Source organism: Cibotium barometz, chromosome 30 (assembly GCF_041138505.1).
Source record: "Cibotium barometz isolate CiBa-2024 chromosome 30, ASM4113850v1, whole genome shotgun sequence".
Taxonomy (NCBI): Eukaryota; Viridiplantae; Streptophyta; class Polypodiopsida; order Cyatheales; family Cibotiaceae; genus Cibotium; species Cibotium barometz.
The window spans coordinates 20,525,932-20,549,930 of NC_141075.1; the positions used below are offsets into that span (position 1 = coordinate 20,525,932).

Consider the following 23,999-nt stretch of genomic DNA (forward strand, 5'->3'; position numbering starts at 1 on the left):
CGTTTTCTCCCTGAGATCTGTTAAGAGGTCATAACTAAGAGATCCTTGTCCAAGAGGAAAGTCAGATTGTCCAATTTTTCTCCTAGACAACTTCTTCTTCTTCTTATTTTTCTCCTCTTCTTCAGATTTATCTTCTTGATCTTCTTCTTCTTGGCTCCTAGTTTTACGACCCCTTTTTGCCATTAACGGCATCAATGTTTCCTCTTCTTCTTCTGAGTATGTTTCCTCTAAAAGTGCTAAACTTTTATCCTCTCTTTTCCTCAATTTTGGACACTCAGTGCGATAGTGCTCCTTCTCTTGACATTCATAGCATGTGATACTACTTCTATCCCTAGGTTTATCCTCAACTCGTGGAACCCTAGGTGGCCTTGCGTTGACTAAGTATAACTTCAAATCAGTAAATTCTGCCATAAGTTGTGCAATGTTATGATCCAAGGATGGAGCTTGTACCTGAGATGTTGAGGCTATCTCTACTCGTGGTAGGGTCGGCACACTCGGAGAAGATTGGAATGTGGACTTAATATGAAGAGTGGCCTCCTTCTTCAAATCAACACGAAGAGCCTCTTTAAAATTAGTGGGATCTTTGCTAAGAACTTTTCCATGCAAGCGGGGATCCAGAGCCATGATAAACTTGCTCATCTTAAGGTGCTCCATTGCTAAAGAACTCTTTAAATCTCCCATAGAAGGTGAAAAAGAAGAAGCAACAACATGTAAAGCAGCTTGATGATAGTTGATGAATAAGGCTTCATTCCTCACTGAAAAGGCAGAAACTGACTCTCCTTCCTTTTGGAAAATCTGATCCAATTGCAATAGTAAAGCATTTGGTGACTCCATTGTCCCAAATCTCTCCTTCATTGCTTTGGTCAACCTTTCCCAATCATTCTTAGACTCCTCTCGCAAAGCCTCATGCCAAGCTAAGGCCACACCCTCCAAGAAATCTGGAAGTATTTCTACCCTCTCTTTCATAGACTAACCCGTCAAGCGGCATGCTCGGTTAAACTCTCGGAGATAACTCCCCGGGTCTTCTCTTTCCGATCCTTGGAACACCAGAATGTTGAACATCTTGCACCAAAAGACATAGTTGTTTCTCGTACGCGTACGAACAGGTTCGTACGTACGAGTCGTACGGTACGATACCGTACGAATTCGTACGGTATCGTACGGTACGAGTTGGTTTTTTTTTCCAAAGATCCCAAATGCTCGCAATACTTCGCAACTTTCGTGTCCACTCAGTATTCCATATGGGGTTGTGGAGAGACCTAAAAAATCTGGCGAGGTAGACTGGTAGTGTACACTTGATTGGTAGGATGAGAGAATCTTGCTATATCACTTCGGGATCCCTGGTATAGGTAGGCTAGACAATTAGATTCTCAAGTTATGCACGAGGGAGAACATTTGGACATGGCCATTTTGATCTAGAGAGGAGTCCCTAAACTTATTACCCTAGATGCACTCCTCGTATTTGTGCAAGGACGGTCCATTAATCATAAACGCTACACTGGGAGACCTTTGGTATTGCATTACCCATCCAGGTTCTTTTTTGGAGACAATCGGGAGAGACACATATCCATGTATTGGTTTCTCAAGCACTGTAGACTCCTCCCCTCCCAACCTTCCCTCACATTCAAGCTTGAAGCTCCATAGCTTGTAAGTGTAAAAAATAAAAACCGTATTTTATCGTACGGTATCCGAAAATTTCATATCGTACCAAAAATTCTCGTACGGTATCGTATCGTAGGGTATCGTATTTTCGTACCGTGACAACCATGCCAAAAGATGAGTAATTCTAAGTAAAACCTGCCCGTCAACTCCACCAAAAGATGTGACACAAGGTTGGAGTTTTGACTTCGGTCACTTCTTAGAATCAAAACACACTTGTACGAAACCTCACAGTCTCCTCACCTCCCTTTCTCTGCCTAGTTTAAGATAAAGATAAGCACATCAAAGCTGAGATCATAATTCATGGAAGGAAAGAGGAAAAGCTTGGGAGAAGCAAGAATTTCTGCCAATCTTACAGCTCCAAACAAGAGGACAATTCTTTGTTGGAAGAAAATCTTCCGACTCAGGATTATGTGAACGGAAACATACGGGGAATGTTGGTAAGGTTCATCCGTTCGAATTGGGCGATTTGGACGGAACATCTTAAAGTAAAAGAATATAGAAATCACTTACAAGAGTATAAGATACATGGGATTTGCTTTTTGATAAGAGATTAAGAGGAATTAATCATTATTAAGAAGAAATAATGGCCAAAAGTCTATAATAATAGAGATACACAGAGAATTGCAGTTTTAAATCCATATAGACTGTATAAAAGAGGATTACATCCCAATTCGAACGGAACATCTTAAAGTAAAAGAATATAGCAATCACTTATAAGAGTATAAGATACATGGAATTTACTTTTTGATAAGAGATTAAGAGGAATTAATCATTATTAAGAAGACATAATGGCCAAAAGTCTATAAAAACAGAGATACACAGAGAATTACAGTTTCAAATCCATATTGACTGTACAAAAGAGGATTACATAGCTACGTAGAGCTTGAAGAGAGCTTCATGCCTATATAAAAACTTTCGAAAATGGGCAACCGAGCAAAAAGTTGTGAGCATTTTATTACAAGACTATAAAACTGTCAAAATTCGCCTAAAAGTTAACAACTTTGGGAGAAATTCTAATCATCAATGAAATAAAGGATTAGGAAATTTGTTATATGAGTGGAAAGAGCATATAAAGAGCTTCCTAACAATATGATCAATTTTAGAAACCAATACCCGAGTGATGAGTAATTACCGATTGAAATTTGGGTATTAAACCACAAAAACTGCACTTCTCTCTCTTTGCATGAAACCTTAATTTTCACATAGCCTCTAGCACCAACAAGAGGCAGTAAACCAAGCCGAGGCAAGCAATACCTGATTAGCCACCAAAGCTTTGGAGGCTAAATCTAATCTCTTGGAGCTCCAATCAAAAAGCTTCTTCTCGATACTCACAAGTACCAAAGAAAACTATTGCGCAGGAGAAATATCAACCCCAACCTGGCATCCCAAATATCTAGCAGTGCATACTCTGTTGATCCAAGTAAAACCAAGCTCTGCACCCCAAGGAACTCTCGATGAGTCACTAATCCAAAAACCAACAGATTTGTGCCAATTAATGAGTGCCCCTACTGCCAAACAAAACTCTTCCGGTGCTACCTGGAAGGAACATAAGCATATGTGTGAGGCCTCCAAGAAAATGGCTGTGTCATCTAACTCTCAGAGTCAACCAGCTCCTCTTGACTATGAAGAGGAAACCTCAATCAAAAAATACCAGCAGTGGAGCGGAGGAAGATGCTCATGGCATCTGCAACTATGATATACAATAATGGGGCTAAAGGGCAATCCTGCCGTGCGTATTGAGCGAGAATCTGAAACCGCTCTCCTCTATCACCACAAGCAAGCACACTACTGTAGGCATCGTGATACATGCATGAAACTCACTCGATCCATCTCTGAGAGAAACCCATATGGCTAAGAGTACCCTCAAGGAAGTCCCAATCCAGACTATCATAGGCCTTCTCAAAATCCAAGAGCAGAATGGCTAAGGGCTGATTACTCGCTTTGGCTCATTCCACGGCCTCCCAAAACGAGAAAATGTTATTAACGATGCTCCTTCCGTGTAAGAATCCATTTTGAGTATCATGAATGACATCCTGCAAAATTGGCTGCAATCTAATGCTCACTGCCTTAGCAAGAATCTTATATGCAGTCCCAAGTAAGGTCATAGGTCTCCACTGGCCAATCAATGTCTTATCCCCACTCTTAGGGATAAGATATATAAGCCCCTCAGTGAGAGACTAAGGCATAGAATCTGTGTCCCACATCTCCTAGAGAGCCGATGTGATCTCAACCCCAATCTCATCCAAAAAGTAATGAAAAAATTAGGGGAGAGGCCATCCTCCCCTGGACACTTACCATGAGGTAAGGCATGAAGAGCACAACGGAACTCCTGCACAGAAAAAGGGGCATCTAGAATGGCACACATCTCCTTAATGATCAAATGTGACAATGCCTTCCAAACCTTCCTCTGTGCCGTGTGTCTCAAATCAGAGTGCACCTCGGCACTATGAAGCTAACGATAGAAATTAGTGGCAATCTGTCTAACCATAAGAGGATCTGAATGAAGAGTGCCATGTGAATCCTGCAACTGCCCAACACTATCTCTAGCATGAGATGGGCCGTGAGAAGCAAAGAAATGTTTGTTGCATCTGCCACCCATTTGGGTCCAAAAGGATTCATGGGCATGGTAACAATACTCCACACGCTGCTCAAGAGAGTCCTACCCTAACAGTACATAAAGAATCTGCAACCCTTTGAGCATGAGGATGTTTCTCATGCTCTTTCTGTAAGGCAGTCAGTCTACGTCTCATTTCCCTTTCTAAATCCAAGGCCTTTTGCCTCTTAGAAAGGACACATGTGTGACAAAAGTCACTAATATCACAGAGAGCAGAGACCAGGCTTTGCGAGGCCCATGAGAAATCATGAGATCTCAAAATATCAAGCATACGACGTGATATCTCTGCATCTGAAAACAAATGATCAAGGATGCGTACATGGGTGCTGATCCATGGCGACTCAGATCTCTAATGCATAAAACCACTGGGCAATGATCTGATTTAGAGGTGCCTACAGTAATAAATAAAAGTATGCCCCCCTCTGTCGAGCACCCAATCATCCACATAAATCCGGTCTAACCGTGCAATAAATACATCATGCATCCCTTCTCCTGTTAGACCATGAATAAAGAAGAGTGGATGGACTCCTCAAAATGTCATCCTCATGCCAACAATCCTACCGAGAATGGAGAGTATAAACCTCTCCCAAGACGCTCTTTCAAGAGGATGCACCAAGCCCTCATGTCCACCTCTTTTATCCATTAGCATCTCAACCATGTTAAAATCCCCACCAATAATCCAATGGTCAGCAAAAGGCATCAACGTGGTGAGAGATTTCCAAAAGACAATCCTCTCACCTCTACGGTTAGGAGCATAGAGGTTTAGAATACCAATGCACGTGGTACCCTACATAAGAAGGATCCACTATGCTCTCGCACGCAAAATGACACCATGTCTAATGATGGAAGGCAAGACCAAAGCTGAAACAAAGATACAGACACCACCTTTGGTACCAATAGCTCGTGACCAAAAGGTGTCTTGAGAGAAGGTTGCCTGATCTCCCACATTGGCTAGCATCCAGTTTATGCTCTTGTAAGAGCAATACATCCATAGGTCCACCTACCTACACAATTAAGTTGAGTTTTGACTATTTGTTTCTGCCGACGCGAAAAAAAAGCCCCCAAGACACTGAATGTTTTATGAGACAATCCTCATAACGACTCAGAGTAGAAACGACCAGATCTCATCGTCGACGAAGGACCCTCTTTAGAGACGGAGGTACGTCTCGCATAGGTAAGGGAGGGAAAATCTGATAATGTAAACCTTACCTCTCGTTCCCACTCCGGGGAAAACCTAGGGCTGGTCCGCAAAAATGGAGGTACCATGACAACGTAACTACACGACATCATCCTCAGGAGTGCAATCATCCTATCCTCAGGAGTGCAATCATCCTATAACTGTAATGCAACATCCTCCTCTGAGGGATCTAAATCATGTGCCTACAGAGCCTCATCCTCCAAAGAAGGATCAACATCCTGTGAAGCAAGAGCTGCATAAGGGTTGGGATGCTCCACTAAGAGTGCGGGTCAAGGGGCAGGTACGGGAGTCCGAGGGCGCCTGCCATCTCTAACCACAAACCAACGCTGTGTGGTCTGTTGTGGCATAGGGGCAACTGCAGAAGGCATCTGATGGGTAGGACCACGCCGCCTCCTAGCATGGCCTCTCAATCTAGGACAATCTCTAGCATTGTGGCCCTGTCGACAAACTACAGCTAGCCTTTAAGTTGGCCTATTTTAAAATTCTTTAGGTTCTCGTGGAATTGTACCCTCTGCTACAAGAAGAAGTTTTCTTTACTCAAAAGAGTAGACAAAGACCAAAAAGAAACGCTATAACCAGGGCATGTGCACAACTTTCATAGTATTGACAAAACTTATGAAAAATTACCTTTCAATATCTCCTTCATGCAAGTCTCGGCCCCTGCTTTGGATAAGCTTTGCCACAGCCCCAACAGTGGCTTTTGCAGATGAATGTGTTTTATCGCAGATGGCTGCCACACAACCACGTAGTGCAACTACCAGCTGCAAAGAGTAACATCCCTATGTAAATAACTGGCTGCTATACAGAAATCAGAAAAAAAATAGCATTTAATTAGATTGGCCCCACACAGCTCAACTACCTCTTGTGATGTCAAAAGGTTGCCCACATATTCCACAATTTGAAAAAATGTGTCATGGCTGAGATTTTCTGGCTCCTGTGAGATAGCAAGTCAGTTTCTTACCACAAAAGATGCACAAGTGTACATCAAATAGTACAAGAAAAAGTACCCATTTTGAGATTGCAATGAGCTCCTCTAGTTTCGATAGAGCAGCATACGAAGATTGTTTATCTCCACCAGTTATTGAACCCACTGGATTTGGCAACAGCAAGGCAATGCTGAAAAGTAGATCAATTATCTGTGGTAAACATTCACTAGAATCAGATGATTTGGAAAATATAATCATGCAATTTGCTATAGCCTATAAATCAGCTTTCACGACACTGACAGGTGCCTTTTACAGGGAAAAAGCACAACCTGAGCAGAACACTTTTGTACCCATGGCACTATATCCGCACAGCGAGGTAGGTATGCCATTAACCTTTCTCCAAGATTTAATGACTCTCTAGGAGGTAAAAGAAGAACACCTGTGGTTTCTGGACCTGCCAAAAGATTGACAAAAATGTACTATCGGCTTAATATGTATAATTTTCTTACGAGCATTTTGTTAAATTCAATGACCTTGCATGCCACACGATTCAATTGGAGCCTTACGGCCGCAAACCTACAGTCAAGTAAGCTAGATAAGCTTTTGCTTACTTCCTGTGCTCCTTTGTAATCGATTTGTAGAGGAACGAAGGTGCATGCAAGGTCCAATGCATCCCAAGGCGCAAGTGCCTGTAGCACAAAGGGCCCGAAACTCTGAAAGCAAATCTAGTACAGCAGAGCAAGCTCTTGATCTCTGGTATCCAACTGAAGAGGATACATATTGGTCAAGGCTTTTCAGTAAATATTGTAACTGATCTGCCCTGCTTTTGCCATCTTCTCCACTAAAATCATTATAAGCCACACCATAGAAATAAGCACATGTGATTGCAAAAAGCTCAGGCATCAGTATATAAAACCTTTACATTGCAAAAACATAATATCCTTCACAACAAAAAGAGCATTGAAGTTTTATAATTTATAAACTCTACCTTGTAAGCAATATTGATCTGAGTAATCGAATCAGCTTAGAAAGAAGAGGTTCGATCACTAGCCTAGGCTCAATAGGGAGTGCAAAAAAATCCAATGTTGCCTATCAAAACAACATTCAAGTGCATGGACATTACTCTACAATAGATGGGGTTATCGTCACATGCGCTTCCATAGATACTTTCTTACAAAGGGATTTCTGATCTGACAAAAGTTTCAATATTTCACAAAGAAAACCCATCCCACCACTACCTGTAGTATTACATCTCTCGTCGCAACTGTCAATTTGGGCTCAACTGAGACCAAAGTGGTGCATGCGTTCAGGGCTAGAATCTGCAATACAAATGCAGTGAGTATCCTTCTGCATAGCAATCTGCAAGTGTTCTTTACACTGCAGCTCACCATTAAGCTTCAACCAACAGAAAAATTACGCAGAGAAAAGCATTGAAGCATTTAGCATGCCTGTGTGTGAAGGAGTTCTGGATCGATATTGCTATCTTGCCCTGCCATTAATGTCAAGGTGTAATTGAGCAATTGGTCTCTTTTTTTCAAAGGAAAGGGTGCTCCATGAGTTGAAGCTTTTATCACTGACTGGCCTGTGCATCAAATAGAAGGTTGCTTTTAAGATAGGTCCTAGCTTTTTTCCTCTAAAATAAAACAAAGAAGTGTGTTTTACTTCTTAAACACTGCTTTATGGCATTACATAGTCGGTTGGAATACTCCTTGCTTAGCTAAACATCACAACCATAGAACATAGAATCCACACCACCAGAGAGCTCCCACACGTGGCCTGATACAGCCCTAGAATGCCTTGTTTTTCTTATTTGTACAAACTAACCTCATGGATTCAGCCTTGTACACCGCAAATTTATCAATGACCATGGACTGTGAAATCCCAAATCTGTACCACATTCTAAAGATGGGTTTTTTGAACTTTCCAGTTGGCCAACTTGCAAGACTCCACACCACCCAGAGACCTCCCACACGTGACCTGATACAGCCCTAGAATGCCTTGTTTTTCTTATTTGTACAAACCAACCTCATGGCTTCAGCCTTGTACACCACAAATTTATCAATGACCATGTACTGTGAAATCCCAGATCTGTACTGCATTCTAGAGATGGGCTTTTTGAACTTTCCAGTTGGCCAACTTGCAATTGTGGCTTTTGCCACTTGCATTTATCAAATTCTATCGATTCTCGAGGCTGTATTGTATTTGAGTTGCCAGTGGGTCATAGTTGTCAGGTCAAAACGAAGGGTACAAAACAAATGGTACGAAAATGGTACCCATATGGGACTTTTTATTTCAGAAAAATAAGTTGGATAGAGGTACTGTCCACTTTAAAAAACACTTGAAAAATAGATATTTGTACACATTTAGAGATGCAAAGCTGAGAGAAGTTGTCATAAACTAGAAACAAGTGAAAAACACTACGAGTCATGAATGGTAAACATATGCGCCATGCCATAAATAGGAGACTTCCCCGCAATAGTAAATGCAAAAAAGTGTGTAGAGACTAGAGAACAATATTCTCTAGTCGTCCTCAGAGGAATCTCTAGGGGAAGGAATGCCCTCGCTAGAGGCGCAGTCATCATGATCAGACTCATCAGAGCTTGAAATTTGAGTCTTGAGAGCGTGAGTCTTGAAAGTTTAGGGCTTGAGAGAGGGAGAGAGAGAAGAAGTGATCCAAGTTGAGAGCTTGAGAGCTTGAGAGGGAGAGAGGGAGGAAGAGATCCAAGTTGAGAAAGAGAAAGAAAGAGAAAGTTGAGAGCTTGAGAGAGGGAGAAAGAAAAAAAGAAAGAAAGTCATATTAACGTCCACGGAATGCCTTGAAGGCATACCTTCAAAGGTTTAGAGAGTTTGAGAGAGAGAGAGAGGCCTTGCTGCTTGAGAGAGGGCTTGCCGCTTGAGAGAGAGAGAGAGCTTGAGCACTTAGATTAGGTTATATAGGCTATAGGAGTCATTACTCAATGGAAAATGCATGCAAGCAAGCACCCACAAAAGCCATAAATGGCTAGGAAAAACCGCCAAAAACACGGTTGAAAAAAAGGCTACTTTTTCACATCGTTTCGTACCAAAACGGTATGGAACATACCGTTTTGTGCGCCAACTATGGGTCGTCATTTTGAAAAAAATTTGTTTCGCTCCTATTTGTTACAAGCAGTTTCGTTTTGTTTCGGCCTTCACGTACCTGATGAGCGGGATGCATCCCAGAGACAACTAGGCAGTGCATTGTGCTCCGTAATTACTTGGCCACATGTTGATGCATTCCTAGCTGCTAAGTTCTAAAAATGCCCATCAACTAGCTATATTGTAATGTATAGCTAGCTTAACCTATCCAAGTCTCTGCAGATTCCTTGGTTATTTAGCTAGCAAGTACTAAAGAGAGGGTCCCCTTCGTCTTTACCCCTTCGAACGGTGTCACACTTCATGCTTTGATCTGCATCTTAGTTCACAGTTTTTTTTTTTAAATCATGAGGTCTTATTCCATTCCTAGTTGCGCACGGGAATTTCACCTGGCTACACACACACACACACACACACACACACACACACACACACACACGCAAGTACCACAAGGGGGTACCACCCTTCCAAATATCGGCCACTTTGTAGGCAATGGACAGGCCGTAGAACGAACCCCACAAGTTAGACGCTCAACTGATTGGAGTGAACACCCTGCACAATTTTGGCAGAACTGGGCGTCGCAAGTTGAATCACGATCTTTGAAGTCCATGGCAACCATCGCCCTTGATCCAGAGCGTGAGCTTGAAGGGCAAGCATTGCACACTGTTGTCACCGCATAATCGCCAAAGATGAAGAAGGTGGAAGCAAGCACCATGACGATCGAATGATGACGGACTAAGGTGTGCGGATGGCTCCCTACGTGCCCACCTGCACGTGAACACACCCTTAGTATAAGATGTCCCTAACAGGATTTCAACCCAAGACCTCCCGTAGAAAGTCCAAAGTAGGCTACTGCCTTGTGGACAGTTCACAGTAATTTTCAGTTTTGCGACTTGGAGAGAGAGAAATGAAATGAAATGAAATGTTATATTAACGTCTTCAAAAGGCCAAAGTGACCTATGAGACCAAAGTTACAACCATATGACATCTAATACACTATCTGGAAAAGAGAGAGAGAGAGTTGTATTAACGTCTTCAAAAGGCCAAAATGACCTATGAGCCAAAAGGTTACATCATATCCATGAGGTACATCATCCTGGGTACAAAATAGTAATAAAGAAACATAACAAAAATCTAGAACTCTAAAATCTGATCCAAGTACATGAGCACAGAGCTCTCATATCACACTAATACATCCCTCATGGCCGCTATGACATGGTGCTCAAGGTGGTAAAATTGAGCTGGCAAGCACAAGAAGGTCCTGCGATGATGGGAGATGATGGCCCGGATCCTCCTATGGTGGCGTGGCCGTGGGCGAGGGCAATGGGGTTTGGGGCGTCGAGCTCTGCATAACTCAGTGGCTCTATCGAGTGTCACACCTCTCGGCGACCGAGCTCCTGCACTAGCCTGTGGTCTAGGTGTGATGGGTGGATCGGCCCTCGAAGTGCTGGTATGGAAGAAGTTGGTGACAGCTGTCTGTGCTCGTCCTCGAGTAAGTATAGCTCATCTGGATCTCACTAAGGACTCCCTGAGTCTACGGAGCACTAGCAGAAAAAGTCCAAGGCATCTCTGATCCGGGAAGTCCATGATCCTGGAAAGTGGTCCGAACCCAGCTCAAAGGAGGCAATGGAACCTCCCCCGAATCTCATAGTATGCAGGGCATCGGCATATGTAATGATCCTCTATCAGGAGCTCTGTGTGGCAGAGCTAGCATATCCTCTCCTTTGGTGCGGCCGCCCTAGGCCCATATCTGGCAGTCTCCACTCTCAGCTGGTGGGACGAGGTGCGGATCTGGCCAATCGCACATCTCACCCCAAAGGATAGGTGTGTGTCCATGTAGCGTGGGCGGATGATGAACCCATCCTGTGTCAGGCATAACATGTGATCTCTGTAGAAGGCCATCTTCGTCCAAGTGGACGACTAGGTGAACTCCGTGTCCTTGAGTATCCAATCTGACAAAGTCCTTCCTGATAACCCTGTTCCACTCTGTGCTACCGAGAGCAAATGATGCGGCCTCTATGCTCTACTGGAACGGGGGAGTGCCTCCATCTCCATACCCTGCATGCCAAACCAAGTGCCTACCTGTGCTTACCAACACTCTATATCTCCCTCAAGTGTCAACTATCTCAAGGACTCAATGCATAGTCGGGGGTATCTATCAAGTGGAAGTTCCCATAGCCTGTGCCAGTATGTCACTGTCTAGAATAGCGCCTCCGTCACTATCGGTGCAGCCCCCATCTCTACCCGCACAATCTCATGTGGCACTGATGGGCAACTCCTAATCATGCATGAGATCATCGCCACTAGTGGCCTCTCCATCGGCTTCCACCCATCATATACCTCCTTTGTATTTGTCTCGGACGGCTCTCTCCTTTGTCTCCTCTTGTGGTATAAGCTAGGACCCCAGATGGGGGCACCATACAGTAGTGCAAGTGTAACTAGAGTAACAAATAGCCAAAGCTTTGTCCTCGGCTCCTAAAACTCTATCTGTGAGCATTGCCTCTCTAGCACGCCAAGGGTTGCATATCCCCTCATCAATCTCTAGCTTCGGCCGCTTTCGACATCGAGAACTGAGGTCGAGCAAAAGTGATCCCAAGGTATAAATATGAGGTAACATACTCCACAGGCTCTCCACTGTTTGTAAACTGTACTGCAAATCTACTTATCCATTGTGAGGAGGTGTTAAAGATCATGACCTTGGTCTTTCCAAGGTTCACAGTGAGGTCCCGGTCCTCGCAAAAGGCCCGTTATACATCCAAATGCCTCTGCAGCCCCTCTTGTGAATCAGAAATAAGAACAATATCATCTACATACAAGAGGATCGGTATCACGACTCCTACCAAATGTGCTCCTAGTCCTCCCTGTCTGTCTATGTAATCCGAGACCTCGTCAATGTATAGACTAAATAGAGTAGGAGACAAGGGGCAGCCCTGCTTCACCCCGATAGTGCTGTGTATGATCTCTGAGTCACCTCTTGGAGCCGGTACTCTGCCTGTGACTTGACTCATAGAGTGTAATGATCCCCCAAAGCATCTCTGCTGGCACTCCCATATCTTGCAATCTCCTCATCAGTCTTGCCCGTGGGACAATATCAAAAGCTTTGTGGAAACCCACAAAGCAGCAGTATATCCGATGCCCGTGAGCTCTCCCCTCCTCAATAATCCCCCGTAGTGTAAAGATATGATATAGTGTGGACTGCCCTGTCCTAAAGCCTGCCTACCCCGGTGCTCTGAGTCTTTGCTCCTCGGACCATCTACTAAGCTCATGCTCCAAAATCGAACCATAAATCTTGGCCAAGGTGTGACCAATCATGATAATCCTGTAGTTGTTGGGGTCCATGGGGTCACCTACTTTCAAGATAGGTACAATAGTATTCAATGACCAGCTGACGGGGAAGCCCTCACATAAAGCCCTGTTAAACATGTGAACTAGTAAAGGGGCTAGCATGTCCCTAGCATGGGAGAAATGCTCGGTGAGGAGTCCATCATGATCCTGTGCTCTCCTAGTCTGCATGGGAGAAATGCTCGGTGAGAGAGAGAGAGAGAGAGAGAGAGAGAAAGAAAGAAAGAAAGAAAGAAAGAAAGATAGATATATTAACGTCTGGCGAAAGGCCAAAGTGGCCTATGAGACCAAAACGTAGTACACACTTGATGGTGTCTCATCAAAAGGAAGAGAAAAAGGACTAAAAAAGTCCTAAAACAATCCTAAGCAGCTATGAAAGGAAAATACTCCTAGTGAGGTACAAAAGTGTATAATATCTACAACTAGCAAAAGACTGGTGTAATCTGCTCATCTCAGTATTTCTCTCATGGGGTGCTGTAAGATAGAGAAACTAAAGTGGCGGGACAGTCGTCTCCTGTGGCGGGTTATGATGGCTCTAATCCACCGGTGATGAAGTGGCCGTGGACGAGGTCCTAGTAAGCATGGGCGTATCGCTCAACAAAGTGCTATGGGTCTGTCGAGGGTGACTCCTCCTGAAGGACGTTTGGCTCGTCGAGGGGGTAGTGGAAGTCCTGGTCGTATCTGCCGGGTTGTCCTGGCCCTGAAAAAAGCTGTCATGGCTCGCTGGCAGGGTGGATCCTCGTGTGCTGTCCTGGCTCGTAGGAGAGCCTCTCGATGGCGTCTAAGCTCCAATAAGAAAAGCCCCAAACACCTCTGATCCTCAAACTCCATCACGTGTCGTAATGGTCCAAAACCCTCTCAGATGAGACACCAGTATCTCCCTCGTATCTCATAGTACACGGTACACATGTAGTTCTCCTGTGACTCCACTTCTTGGTGACATAGCTGACAAATGCGGTCTTCTGGCTTCATCCCCTCGTATCTGCCACTCTCTACCCTTAGCTGATGTGATGAAGTACCAATCTGTCCAATGGTGTCATGTGCACGCTAGGGGCAGGCAGACTGGCGAGCAAAGGAGTATGATATGTTGTGGGCGGACATGTGCTTTTTGGTCCGCTATTGATAGCGTGTGCTTTTTGGGCGTTCCTTCCCTATTTATTGGGGGGAGGGGTACCAGTTGGGCACACACCGACGGATGGAGCACAGTAGTGCAAAGCGCGTGGAGTAGGAGCACCATCGCGCAAGAGGCCGACGTCCTTGGGGGACAACCCCAGGTGGTGGAGGACACCGGACGAGGACGATGGCATGGCACTCACGAGAGCATGACGCTCTAGCTTGTGGCTCGATGGGGACAGCCAAGTCTAGTGGGCTTGCCCACGGCTGTCATGGTTGGGTGGCGAGTATGCGTGCACCCAGATATGTTTCTTCCGCTTTGCCTTCTAGGGTTAGGGTTCGTTGCTTTGTCTTGCTTTTCATGGCTGTTTTGCAAATTTCCCTCACGGAGAGATCTCGGGATTTGACAGTGGTATCAAAGCCTCTCCGGGAGGAAGATGTGAGCGGGACACCTTCGGGTGAGTTCTTTCTATGTTTCCTGTAGCGTACATGTGTAGGTTTATTACAAGATAAAGAAAGAGAGAGAGAGAGAGAGAGAGAGAGAGAGAGAGCTAGCGGGTGTGCAAGAAAAAGCACCATGGATGCACGTGGTTTCTATGCCGTGGTTGCTGTTATTTTTTTATTTTTTATTTTACGCCATGTTTGCCCGTGATGGCTGCGTGTAGAGCTTCTCGGGATTCGTGTGACATGAACTGTCCTCGATTTGCTGCTGCGTTGCTTTTGCTTGTGTGACTGTGGGCGGGTTGGTGGCATGGTGGCCAGCCTAGTTGTGGCCAGCAGCCAGCCCACGGCTGTGTGGCTGGGCTGCAAGGCGGACAAAGGCCAGCCCACAAGGCGGCCATGTTTAGGCCTGTGGGTGGCCAGCCCAAGGCGCACAGGGCAGTTAGCCAGCGAGCAACAGGCCAGCAGGCAGCCAGGCGGCGCAAGCAGGCCGAGGTGATGGGTGCAGCCAGATCTGGAGGGGATTCCCCTCTCTCGATGGCGCAGGTAGGCAGTCAGGAAAGCAGGCGAGTTGCTTTCTCAGGCAGCAGTTTTTCTTTTTTCTTTTTAGCAAGGGTTTTTTTTTTAACTCACCTCGCCATTAAGAAGAAGGATTTTTATTTTATTTTTTAAGCAAGGGGGTTTTTTCCTGATCAGTCCAGCAGCAAGTGGGTTCCCACAAACCCTTTCTTCTCTCGAATTTTTTCTTTCCCTTGTCTTGCAAAAGTTTGGACTGTTCTTCACAGATTTGGGGGTTAAGTTTTGACTTTCATCTCAAGGTGAAACAAGACAAGCTCGTGTACGGAATAAAAGGTGTACTTGCACGACTCGATGCACATGCTTTGTCGTATCCTTGATTTGAACCTCCATGTTAAGAGGTATGCGTTCGTTCCAGACACATGCTATATATGGAACGATAGTAGAAGCATAGTACTGTATCTTGTTTTGCTCGTATACGAAGTTGTTCTTGGTACACATAGGACTTTCTACTCCAAGAATTTTGTGGACATACACACACGAGTTAGTCATGGACTTGTACCATGCAAGACATAGACCTAATACCCTACAGATATTGGAATGACCATTGTTTTCATTGTTGGGCTTCGATAGGCAAGACTTATCTACATATGTAAGATTGAGGAGTAGTTAACCACACATTGACACTGTGGCTACACAGATATTTGATAGAGGGCATCTAGATTAAATTTACGTGTTGGGATTCATTGTCAGATTGCATGAAAGGATGGTTATGCGACAATACCCAATATGTACGTTTTCAGCCTTACAACCCTTAAGGTTTTGATGGTCCTCTACATAGCAGGAGTGTGTACACATATTCACGCTATTCCAAGAATACCCGACTATTCTTATACCAAGACTATTGAATCATGGTTATTCAAGAATTTGCGTGATGCGCATAAGTTTTTGGAAGTAAGTTTTGGTTTCCAAGATTTTCTAGGTTTAGACAGATGCTTTGACTAGGACGCTGGTCAAGGTTGTTCTTCTTTGTGTACACAGATGTTGTCTAATCCCTGGACCGAGTTATGATCACTAGTCTCGTTTGGAGTTCTTCCTTTCGAGAACTTGTTTCAGTTTGTGGCACATGGTCAGCCATTGGCATTTATTGTTTTTGATAGATCCCGACAGATACACAAACTGGTGTTTTGTAGTAATCGTAGCACGTGTATGGGGTGTATCATGGTGGTATGGGACGCCATGATCCATAGCATGTTACGGGGCTACGCCAAATTGTCAAGACTTTATTCAGACTCTGCGCCTACAAACACAAGGCTATCTCAATATTTTTGAGGGATAGATGCTTTACTTTTGATACAGACAGTTATGATAGATGCTAGCTTGAGTCATAACCAGGTCTGTTGGAACAGTTGTTCCTTTCATGTCCAAGGTACTCATAGACTTTCTGAGCTCTGTTTGGTGACGGGGGACAGATTGATGATCTTTTCTAGAAGATTGGTTCTTCTCTTGTTTGGGAAGAGACTACTGTTGTGTTCCACTTGGTTCAGGCTTCGGTAGTAGGTGTTGGGTTTTCCCAGTTTTGTGGTTTTTTCCAGACTAGACTTTTTTTTTTTTTGGAAAAACGATCCTTCTATTAGTTAATGAGAAAACGCCATAAGGCTACAAAGCTCACCTCACAAGGAGGGATAATAAACACAGTGAACACCGGAGCTCCACCCCCGTGGCTAGCCGCTCTCTGGGGAGGGCTACCTAGTAGTACATGCTGGAGGTGAGAAGAGCCAAACTGGAGGCTTGTAGTGCCAAGTGACATCCTCGCCCCTCGCGATGAGGAAAGGGCCAGGCTGCCAAGTGCGGAGGAACGCCTTGCGGCGACCTCTCATGCGATCCGAGTCGCCCTGAAGTTTCCCCCAGTGTCCTCTCACCAGTGTCCTCTCAAGGTGTGAATGATGTCCACCCAGAGGGCCTGTATGACCTCCGCCGGTGGAGTCGCCTGGCGGTCTATGGCCTCCCTGCATCGGGCTCTCCATATGTGCCAAGCCGTCATGCTGCTGATCATCTCGTGCCGTCCCCCTCCTGGGAGACTGCCGAAGAGAAGTCTGGCGTCGAAACCACCGCCATCGCCCTGTCAGAGACCTGGATGGTCACACTGCCAGGGACGTCCTCGTATCCAAGGGCCGGGCCGCTATCCGTGGCCCAAGCCACCGCACCCCACGTCGCCATCATCTCACCTGGTGAGCCTGCAAAAACCATCCTGAGAGCGCGCTGCCAGACCTGCTGTGCCTGTGGGCAATCCCATAAGCAGTGCCGCTGCGACTCCTGTGCATGGCCGCACCGAGGGCAGGACGCTGGGTGTCTGCCAAAAGCTAGCCAAGCCCCCACAGCCAGTCCTCTATGCGCTGTAAGCCAGATAAAAAGCGTCACCTTCCGGGGCCGGAAGCTGGCCCAGAGGCACTGCCAGAAGTCCCTAAGGAAGGCATGGGAGAGTCCCTGTCGCCGCCAATGCTCGGCCGCCACCGGGGTGCCCGCTGTCCTGTGCCTCTGGATCCGCCGTCCCAGCCTCGCTGTGTACTGAAAGAAGGGGGTGCCTGGGCTGGTAGGGGCCGAGTAGGGATCTCGCCAAAGCCACTCGCCTGGATCCCACTAAAGGCGAATAAGAGGCCTGCTGTCCCAAGCCCATAATCTCCAAGAATAGTCCTTCCCTATCGAGGCCGGTGAGGGGTCTACATGCCACTGTCTCTGATGAAAGCCGACCACCCGCACCCTTTGAAAGATACAACCCTGGAACTCCTCCAAAACTAGTCGGGTCCTCTGAAGCTGGCCTCCCTCTCCCACCTCGAAGGTGAGTGGGGCAACTTTCTCTGCTGAGCCGCAGACCGCTAGAAGGATCTCATGCCGAGTAAAGACGCCCATCCACTGTGGAGGTGGAGGGTCCTGTACTGGAGTCCGCCACTCTCGGGGGATGGCCGCCTCAATGTCCTGCCTCATCAACTCTCTGCCCCTCATCCCGCTGAGTCTCCTCTCCTGAGCCTCTAGAGGCAGCTGCTGAAAACATATCCAGTCGTCTAGGGACTGGGCTGGGCCGGAGCTCAAAGGGCCCCATGACACGTGAGATCGCGATCCAACCATATGACCACTGGGAAGTCGGATCAAGGGGTTCCACATCAATGGCTACCTCAGGCGCTCCTCATCGGTGCTCGGGGGCGTCTGGAAGAGTGACGGCCTCAAATGCTCCCAAGCCCTCAGAAGGCTAGCTGCAAAGCGCTCCTCGAAGCCAAGGCCCACTCCTCTGGATCGCTGCTCTGTAAAGATCCACCTGATACTGGGGGTCCAGGGGCCGCTAAGAGGAGGAGTGCGGCTGAGAATCCTGGCAACAAGAAACTCCTTCCACGGCTCAGCGCCTGGTAGGAGGCCACGAACCACCAACTTGCCAAGCAAAGCTCGGCTCTGACAAATAGGATCAACTATGCCCAGGCCGCCTCTCTCCCTCGCCTGGGTGATCACAGCCCATGCCACCTTGGCCCTGGCGGGCCGCCCGTCGCCACCGGACCAAAGAAAGTTCCTGATGAGCCTCTGCACCTGGCCAATACACGCCCGCGAGAAGGCCCAGCAAGAAGTGATATACCACATGGTAGCAAGCAGGACCTGGTTGGCCACAACCACTCGGCCAGCCAGAGATAAACGAGCAGTACTCCAATACAGAAGCTTCTTCCGAATGCTTAGAAGAAGGGGGGCTATCTGCTGCTCCGGAGATATGTCAATGCCCACATAGCATCCCAAATAGCGCACTGTAGTGCCGGGGGGCAGCCACTGAAACCCATCAACTGGCCTCCAAGTCGGGGGGGGGCACGGAACTGACCCACAACCCACACGACTTGTGCCAGTTGATCAAAGCGCCCGAAGCTCTGCAAAACCTGTCCATGGCTGAGGCGAAGCGGCGGAGGTTCTCCTCCCCTCCCTGAAGATAGACAGCAGTGTCATCCGCAAACTCCGAGTCTAGGAGCTCCTCCGAGGTGCGGATGGGGAGCTGGAGGCCCCGCAAACCTGTATCCTGTGCCGTCAAGAAAGTGCTCATGGCCTCCGCCACAAAAAGAAAAAGAAAGGGCGCCAAGGGGCACCCCTGCCGCACCGAGCGCGAGAGCTGGAACCTCTCTCCGCGCACGCCCTGTATCAGCACCTGGCTATGGGCCGATGTGTAGAGTGCAGAGACCCCACGGATCCACTGAGGGGGGAAGCCCATCCTCTCCATAGTGCCTTCCAAGAAGGCCCAGTCCACCCGATCATATGCCTTCTCGAAGTCGAGAAGGAGCACAGCCAGATCCTCCTGCCGAAATCTAGCCAAAGCCGTAGCCTCCCAGAAAGAGAAGATGTTATCCAGGATGCTCCTATCCTGGATGAAGCCTGTCTTCGTGGAGTGGATGATGTCCGGGAGGTGAGGCTGAAGCCGCCTGCTGATCGCCTTAGCTAGGACCTTGTAGGCCGTGCCTAGCAAGGTGATCGGTCTCCACTGTCTAATCTCCAGTCTGTCTCCTCCCTCTTTGGGGATCAGGTGAATCAACCCCTCTGCCATGCTGTCCGGCATGTCTCCCGACTCCATGATCTCCTGGAATGCCAATCTGAAGCCCCTATGCAAGAGACCCCAGTACCTCTGGAAGAAAGCCACTGAGAGACCGTCCTCACCAGGGCATTTGCCCCGAGGGAGTGCCTGAAGAGCCTCCTCCAGTTCCATATCCGAGAAGGGGGAGAGAAGGGAGTGCTGCAAATGGGCCGGCACAACCGGTCTCGTGAAGCTCCAGACTGCCTCCCGAGCCTCTCTCACCCTGTCATCTGCTGGCTCAGCAGAGAGCAGATCCCTGTAAAAATCTGTGGCGATCGCCCGAACCCTGGGGGGGTCCACCACCACCTGGCCATCAGCCTGCCGAAGACGCCTGAGACCCTCTCGTCTGAAACGGGGTCCTGTCGCCTCAAAGAAGTCTCGAGTCACTCTGTCTCCAGCCTGTGTCCAAAAAGAAGCCCGAGCATGGAATCGGAACTCCACCCTCCTCTCCTCGATGGATCTGATCTCTGTGCGAGCTGACTCCATCTGCTCTGAAATCCAAGGGCTCGTAGGCTCCCTCTCCTGAAGTCTCTGGAGGGAAGCTAGACTCCTCCGCAGGCTCCTCTCCTACTCTCTGAAAGCCTCCAGACGGTCCAGGGCAGCCTGTCTGAGCATCCTGCTGATCTCCTGCCAACCCCTGTCAAGATCGCTGGCTGCCGATCCTCTCCTGAACTGAAGCTCCTGCCAGACCTGCTCAACTCTGGTCGCAATCTCGGGCTCCTCTATAAGACAATCTGGAATCCGGACGCTCTGGCCTCGCTCTCCTCTCGTGGGGTCATCGATCTGGAGAAGCACTGAAAAGTGGTCTGAAAACGAGGAGCCTGCAAGTATACACACAGTGCCACCTCTATCGCAAGCCCACTCATCAATGTAAAAAAGGAAAGGTTAACTCCTGTGGCCCGTCTATCTGAGCGCGAAAAAGATAAACTCCCCTGCAACCTGCCAAACTCCGAGAGAGTCCACGGATCCTGGCCTCTCACCTGCAGCACTAGTTCCTCCCAGGCAGCGAGCTCCGGCCCATGAATGGTCTCCTGGCTGCCCCCCATCCTGTCCTCTGCATCCTCCAGCATGTTGCAATCCCCCCCTAGGCACCAATGGTCTGCCATTGCTAGGGACTGCCTAATGGTGCTCCAGAACTCAGCTCTCCCGGTCGCCCCATTAGAGGCGTGGAAGTTGAGGAAGCCAATGCGGTCTTCCCCAACCCGAAGGATGATCCACTACGCTCGACCCTGGACCAGAGTGCCAGAATCCACAACCTCGGATAGAAGCTGCTCGCTGACTGAGATGCATACTCCACCCTGGTTCCCCTGGGAGCCATATGCCGGTGACCAAAAAGTGTGACTCCTGCCTGGCAAGATCTTCCCGCAGGTGCGGGTACGCCCGGCAGAAAGGTGGTGCTCCTGGATGAAAAGGATATCTATGGGTCCTCCAACGAGAGCCCTCTGGATCTCCTGGCGAAGTCTGCCCCTACCAATGTAGCAGCGAGGTCCACCAAGACCCTGGATGTTCCATGAGAGGATCCTCATGGATGAGCTATGGCAAGTGAAGCAGCCGCCCCACTGGCTCACCCCTCTCAGCCGGCCCGGATGAGCTGCCCTCCACTCTGTGAGTCTTGGGCGCCGGCTTGGAGGGAGAATAGTCACTGTCAGTCCGGGTGCGGAGTCTCTCCAAAAAAAGGGTGACCTGTCTCTGTGTCCAGCCCCACTCCGCCTTCGCCCTGTCCAGGGCATAGGCGTGAGACCAGTCCTCTGCATATATGTATCTAAAGGTAGGCTGCACCCTCGGGGCGGCGTGGAGGAGAATCAGTAGCACCGCCTCAACGGAGGTGTGGACCGGATCCGCACGCCAATCTCCTATGCCAAACAAGCTCATGCGGGCTGAGTGTAATCGGGTCTACAATAGGTCCGTGAGCCCCAGGTCACTGAAGTGGTGAGAAAACTCCAGTATCTGATCACGCAGAACTTCCTCTACAGAGTTGCAATCCCATGCTGTGTCTGGGGCAACACTGAGAGGAAAGGAGAAGGCTACCATGCTGCTCACCACTGAAGGAGAACGAGAGGGATGGCACACCACGCAAACTCGCAAGGGCGCGACCAGTGTCTCAAACGGGCCAGCATCCAACTGGAGACACCTGAAAAAACCATAATCCACTGGGAGCCCTATCACTCGCGGGGGCCCCCCAGGGGAGGCTGGAGAGAACTCAGTGGCGGGCGAAGCTATGATCGCCATCTCCACCGGCCCGGAGTGGCGGTGGAACAGCCGCTGAACAGAACTCTGGCCTACCCAGCTGCGCTGCCCCAGGGCAGTGGGTGGTCTGGAGGAGTATCCTGGAGAGGCCGAGGGAGGGATGGTCGCTCGCGGAGAGGAGGGGGGAGAGCGCGGAGAGGATGGAGAGGCATCTGCCAGAGGAGAGGAGTCAGGGGGGGCCGCCGGGGGAGGCGGGAGGGGGGGGCTGGGGGGGGAGAGGGGGGGAGGAAGGAGTGCTCTCCGAGTGAAGGGAAGAGGGGCCGGGTGTCGTAGAGTGCGGCCTGGGATCCTCAGGAATCTGCTCCATGGAGGGGACGAGGCCCCCCGCGGGAGGGGGGCGGGAGCGGGGTCTCCACGTGGGGGGCTCCACCAGCGGCCTCAACGGGCACTAAGACTGAATCCTCGTCCATCGGGGTGGGACCTGCTGACCGCCTATCCCTGACTGGAGCATAAGTGCGGGTAGGTGCATGGACGCCAGCCGGGGTCGCCTGTCCGCCAGCCTGTGCTGCCTGCTGGCGTCTGCGAGGACGTTCCCTACGGGCCTGGCGTTTCCGCCGGCGAACCTCCTGCCATCCGCCAGCCTCCTGGGACTGCGCGGCATCCTCCGCCGGAGCCTGCTCGTCAGATGATGGCGCCTGCTGAGACGAGCCAGGGATGTCCGGTCTCTGAGGTGGATGGCCACCCCTCGGGCCTCCTGAAGGGGGTCCAGAGGCGGCAGAGCGTGAAGGATGAACCCCCTTGCGGGGATAAGCGCGTGCGAGGTGGCCCATCTCCCGACAGTTGTAGCACTAGCCGGGGAGGCCCGAATACTCCACGCGCTGTATCAAATGTCCTCCAGAAAGACAAGGGAGGAGGATCGTCTTCGGGAGGGACTCCGGTGAAGGAACCACAACACGAATGGCCGGAAGTCCTGCTGCCCGAGCTATCACTGAGGCCACTGTATGAGGCGTCTCCACCACCTGCCCGAACGCCTTGCCAATGGATGACAAGAGGGGCAAGTACTCCCTGCGGAGTCCAGGAAAGTAGATAGTGATGGGGAAACCTGTCGCGCCTGCTAGCGGGTCAGAAGCGGGGTCGAAACCGTGGGTCCATCGCGCCAGGAACGCCCGGGATGAGCGGAGGGCAATGGGGCTCCGAGCCAGCACCGTCTGAGCTGCCTGGGGGGCACGTCCCAAAAAATCAACGCTGACGATCTTGGCAAGCACGCCAACGAGGCTGCCTTGCAGAAGGTCGCGAAGCTCTCTCCGCATCGGGCGGCTACCCACTATCTTGCAGACCAAGGAGGAGGCCTCAAGAGCAGATACTCTAGAAACAAACAACTGCTGATCTGCAGCTGTGAACTCCAGACGGAGACCGGAATCGGCAGGGGTAGTCAGAGCGGCTTCCATGGAGTCCTCCAGAGGGAAAAAGCCAGAGACCGGGGTCACTAACGGGAGGGACACAGCCCTGCGAGGAAACGGAGAGGCGGACGGTGAGAGGATAGCGGGGGCGGAGCGGGGGGAGGGGGGAGGGGTTGGGGGGGGGGGGGGGGGGAGCGGGCGGTGGGGGGAAGGGCGAAACGGAGACAAAGGGGGAGGAGAGGGAGAAGGCGGAGGGAAGAGCCTCGAAGCGGAGGAGAAGGCGGGGAGGGGGGGAGAAATGGCGGGGGAGAGATGGCGGGAGGAGGAACTGGCGGGGAAGAGAATGGCGGGGGAAAAAAGGCGGGGGAGAGATGGCGGGGGGGGAGGAAGCGAGGAAGGAGGCGGGGGGGGGGGGGGGGGGGGAGATGGCGGGGGAGGAAGCGAGGAGAGTAGAAGGCGGGGGGGAGAAGGAGGGGGGGGAGGAAGCGTGGACGGCGGGCGGCGGGGGGGAGAGGCGGAGGAGAGGCGGGGGGCAGGGAGGGCGCGCGACGGCGAGGGGCAGCAGGGGGAGGGTAGGCGCAAGAGCAGATCGCGCAGCGCAGTCGAGCTTATTCTGATGGTCCTCCTAGTGTCCACTTAAGGAGGGTGTTGGAAATGTTTTCCAGACTAGATTTATAGAGGACATCAAGATGAAAGCATGGTAGTCAAATGGAAGATACTTTTGGTTTCGGGATAATTCTTTAGGACACTGGTTGCTTACCTTTGGTATTGGTAGCATTGTCAGCTTAGAGTTACTCAAATGATCCATTTTCTCCGGATTAGGCTTTTGTGACTAGGAATTGACGCTCATGTGATGTTACTTGAGCAGGTCAATCTCTTAGTCAGCTTGTCC

The 23,999-nt window shown here is 49.3% G+C and overlaps 1 protein-coding gene across 3 annotated transcripts in view; it reads right to left on the reverse strand.

Annotated features, from left to right (window-relative positions):
* Window positions 1–23,999, reverse strand: part of LOC147621256 (ARM repeat superfamily protein) — a 189,867-nt gene that overhangs the window by 43,970 nt on the left and 121,898 nt on the right. For all 3 annotated transcript variants that reach the window (XR_015269782.1, XM_086823966.1, XM_086823965.1), the window contains exons 28-35: window positions 7,849–7,982; window positions 7,639–7,719; window positions 7,389–7,489; window positions 7,012–7,241; window positions 6,730–6,854; window positions 6,482–6,610; window positions 6,334–6,408; window positions 6,102–6,235 (exon numbers count right to left, since the gene is read on the reverse strand). Coding sequence is in view for 2 of the 3 variants with exons in the window: in XM_086823966.1 (XP_086680092.1) it covers window positions 6,102–6,235; window positions 6,334–6,408; window positions 6,482–6,610; window positions 6,730–6,854; window positions 7,012–7,241; window positions 7,389–7,489; window positions 7,639–7,719; window positions 7,849–7,982 (1,009 nt within the window). In the remaining variant the exon portion in view is untranslated. The remainder of the gene's footprint in view (window positions 1–6,101; window positions 6,236–6,333; window positions 6,409–6,481; window positions 6,611–6,729; window positions 6,855–7,011; window positions 7,242–7,388; window positions 7,490–7,638; window positions 7,720–7,848; window positions 7,983–23,999) is intronic.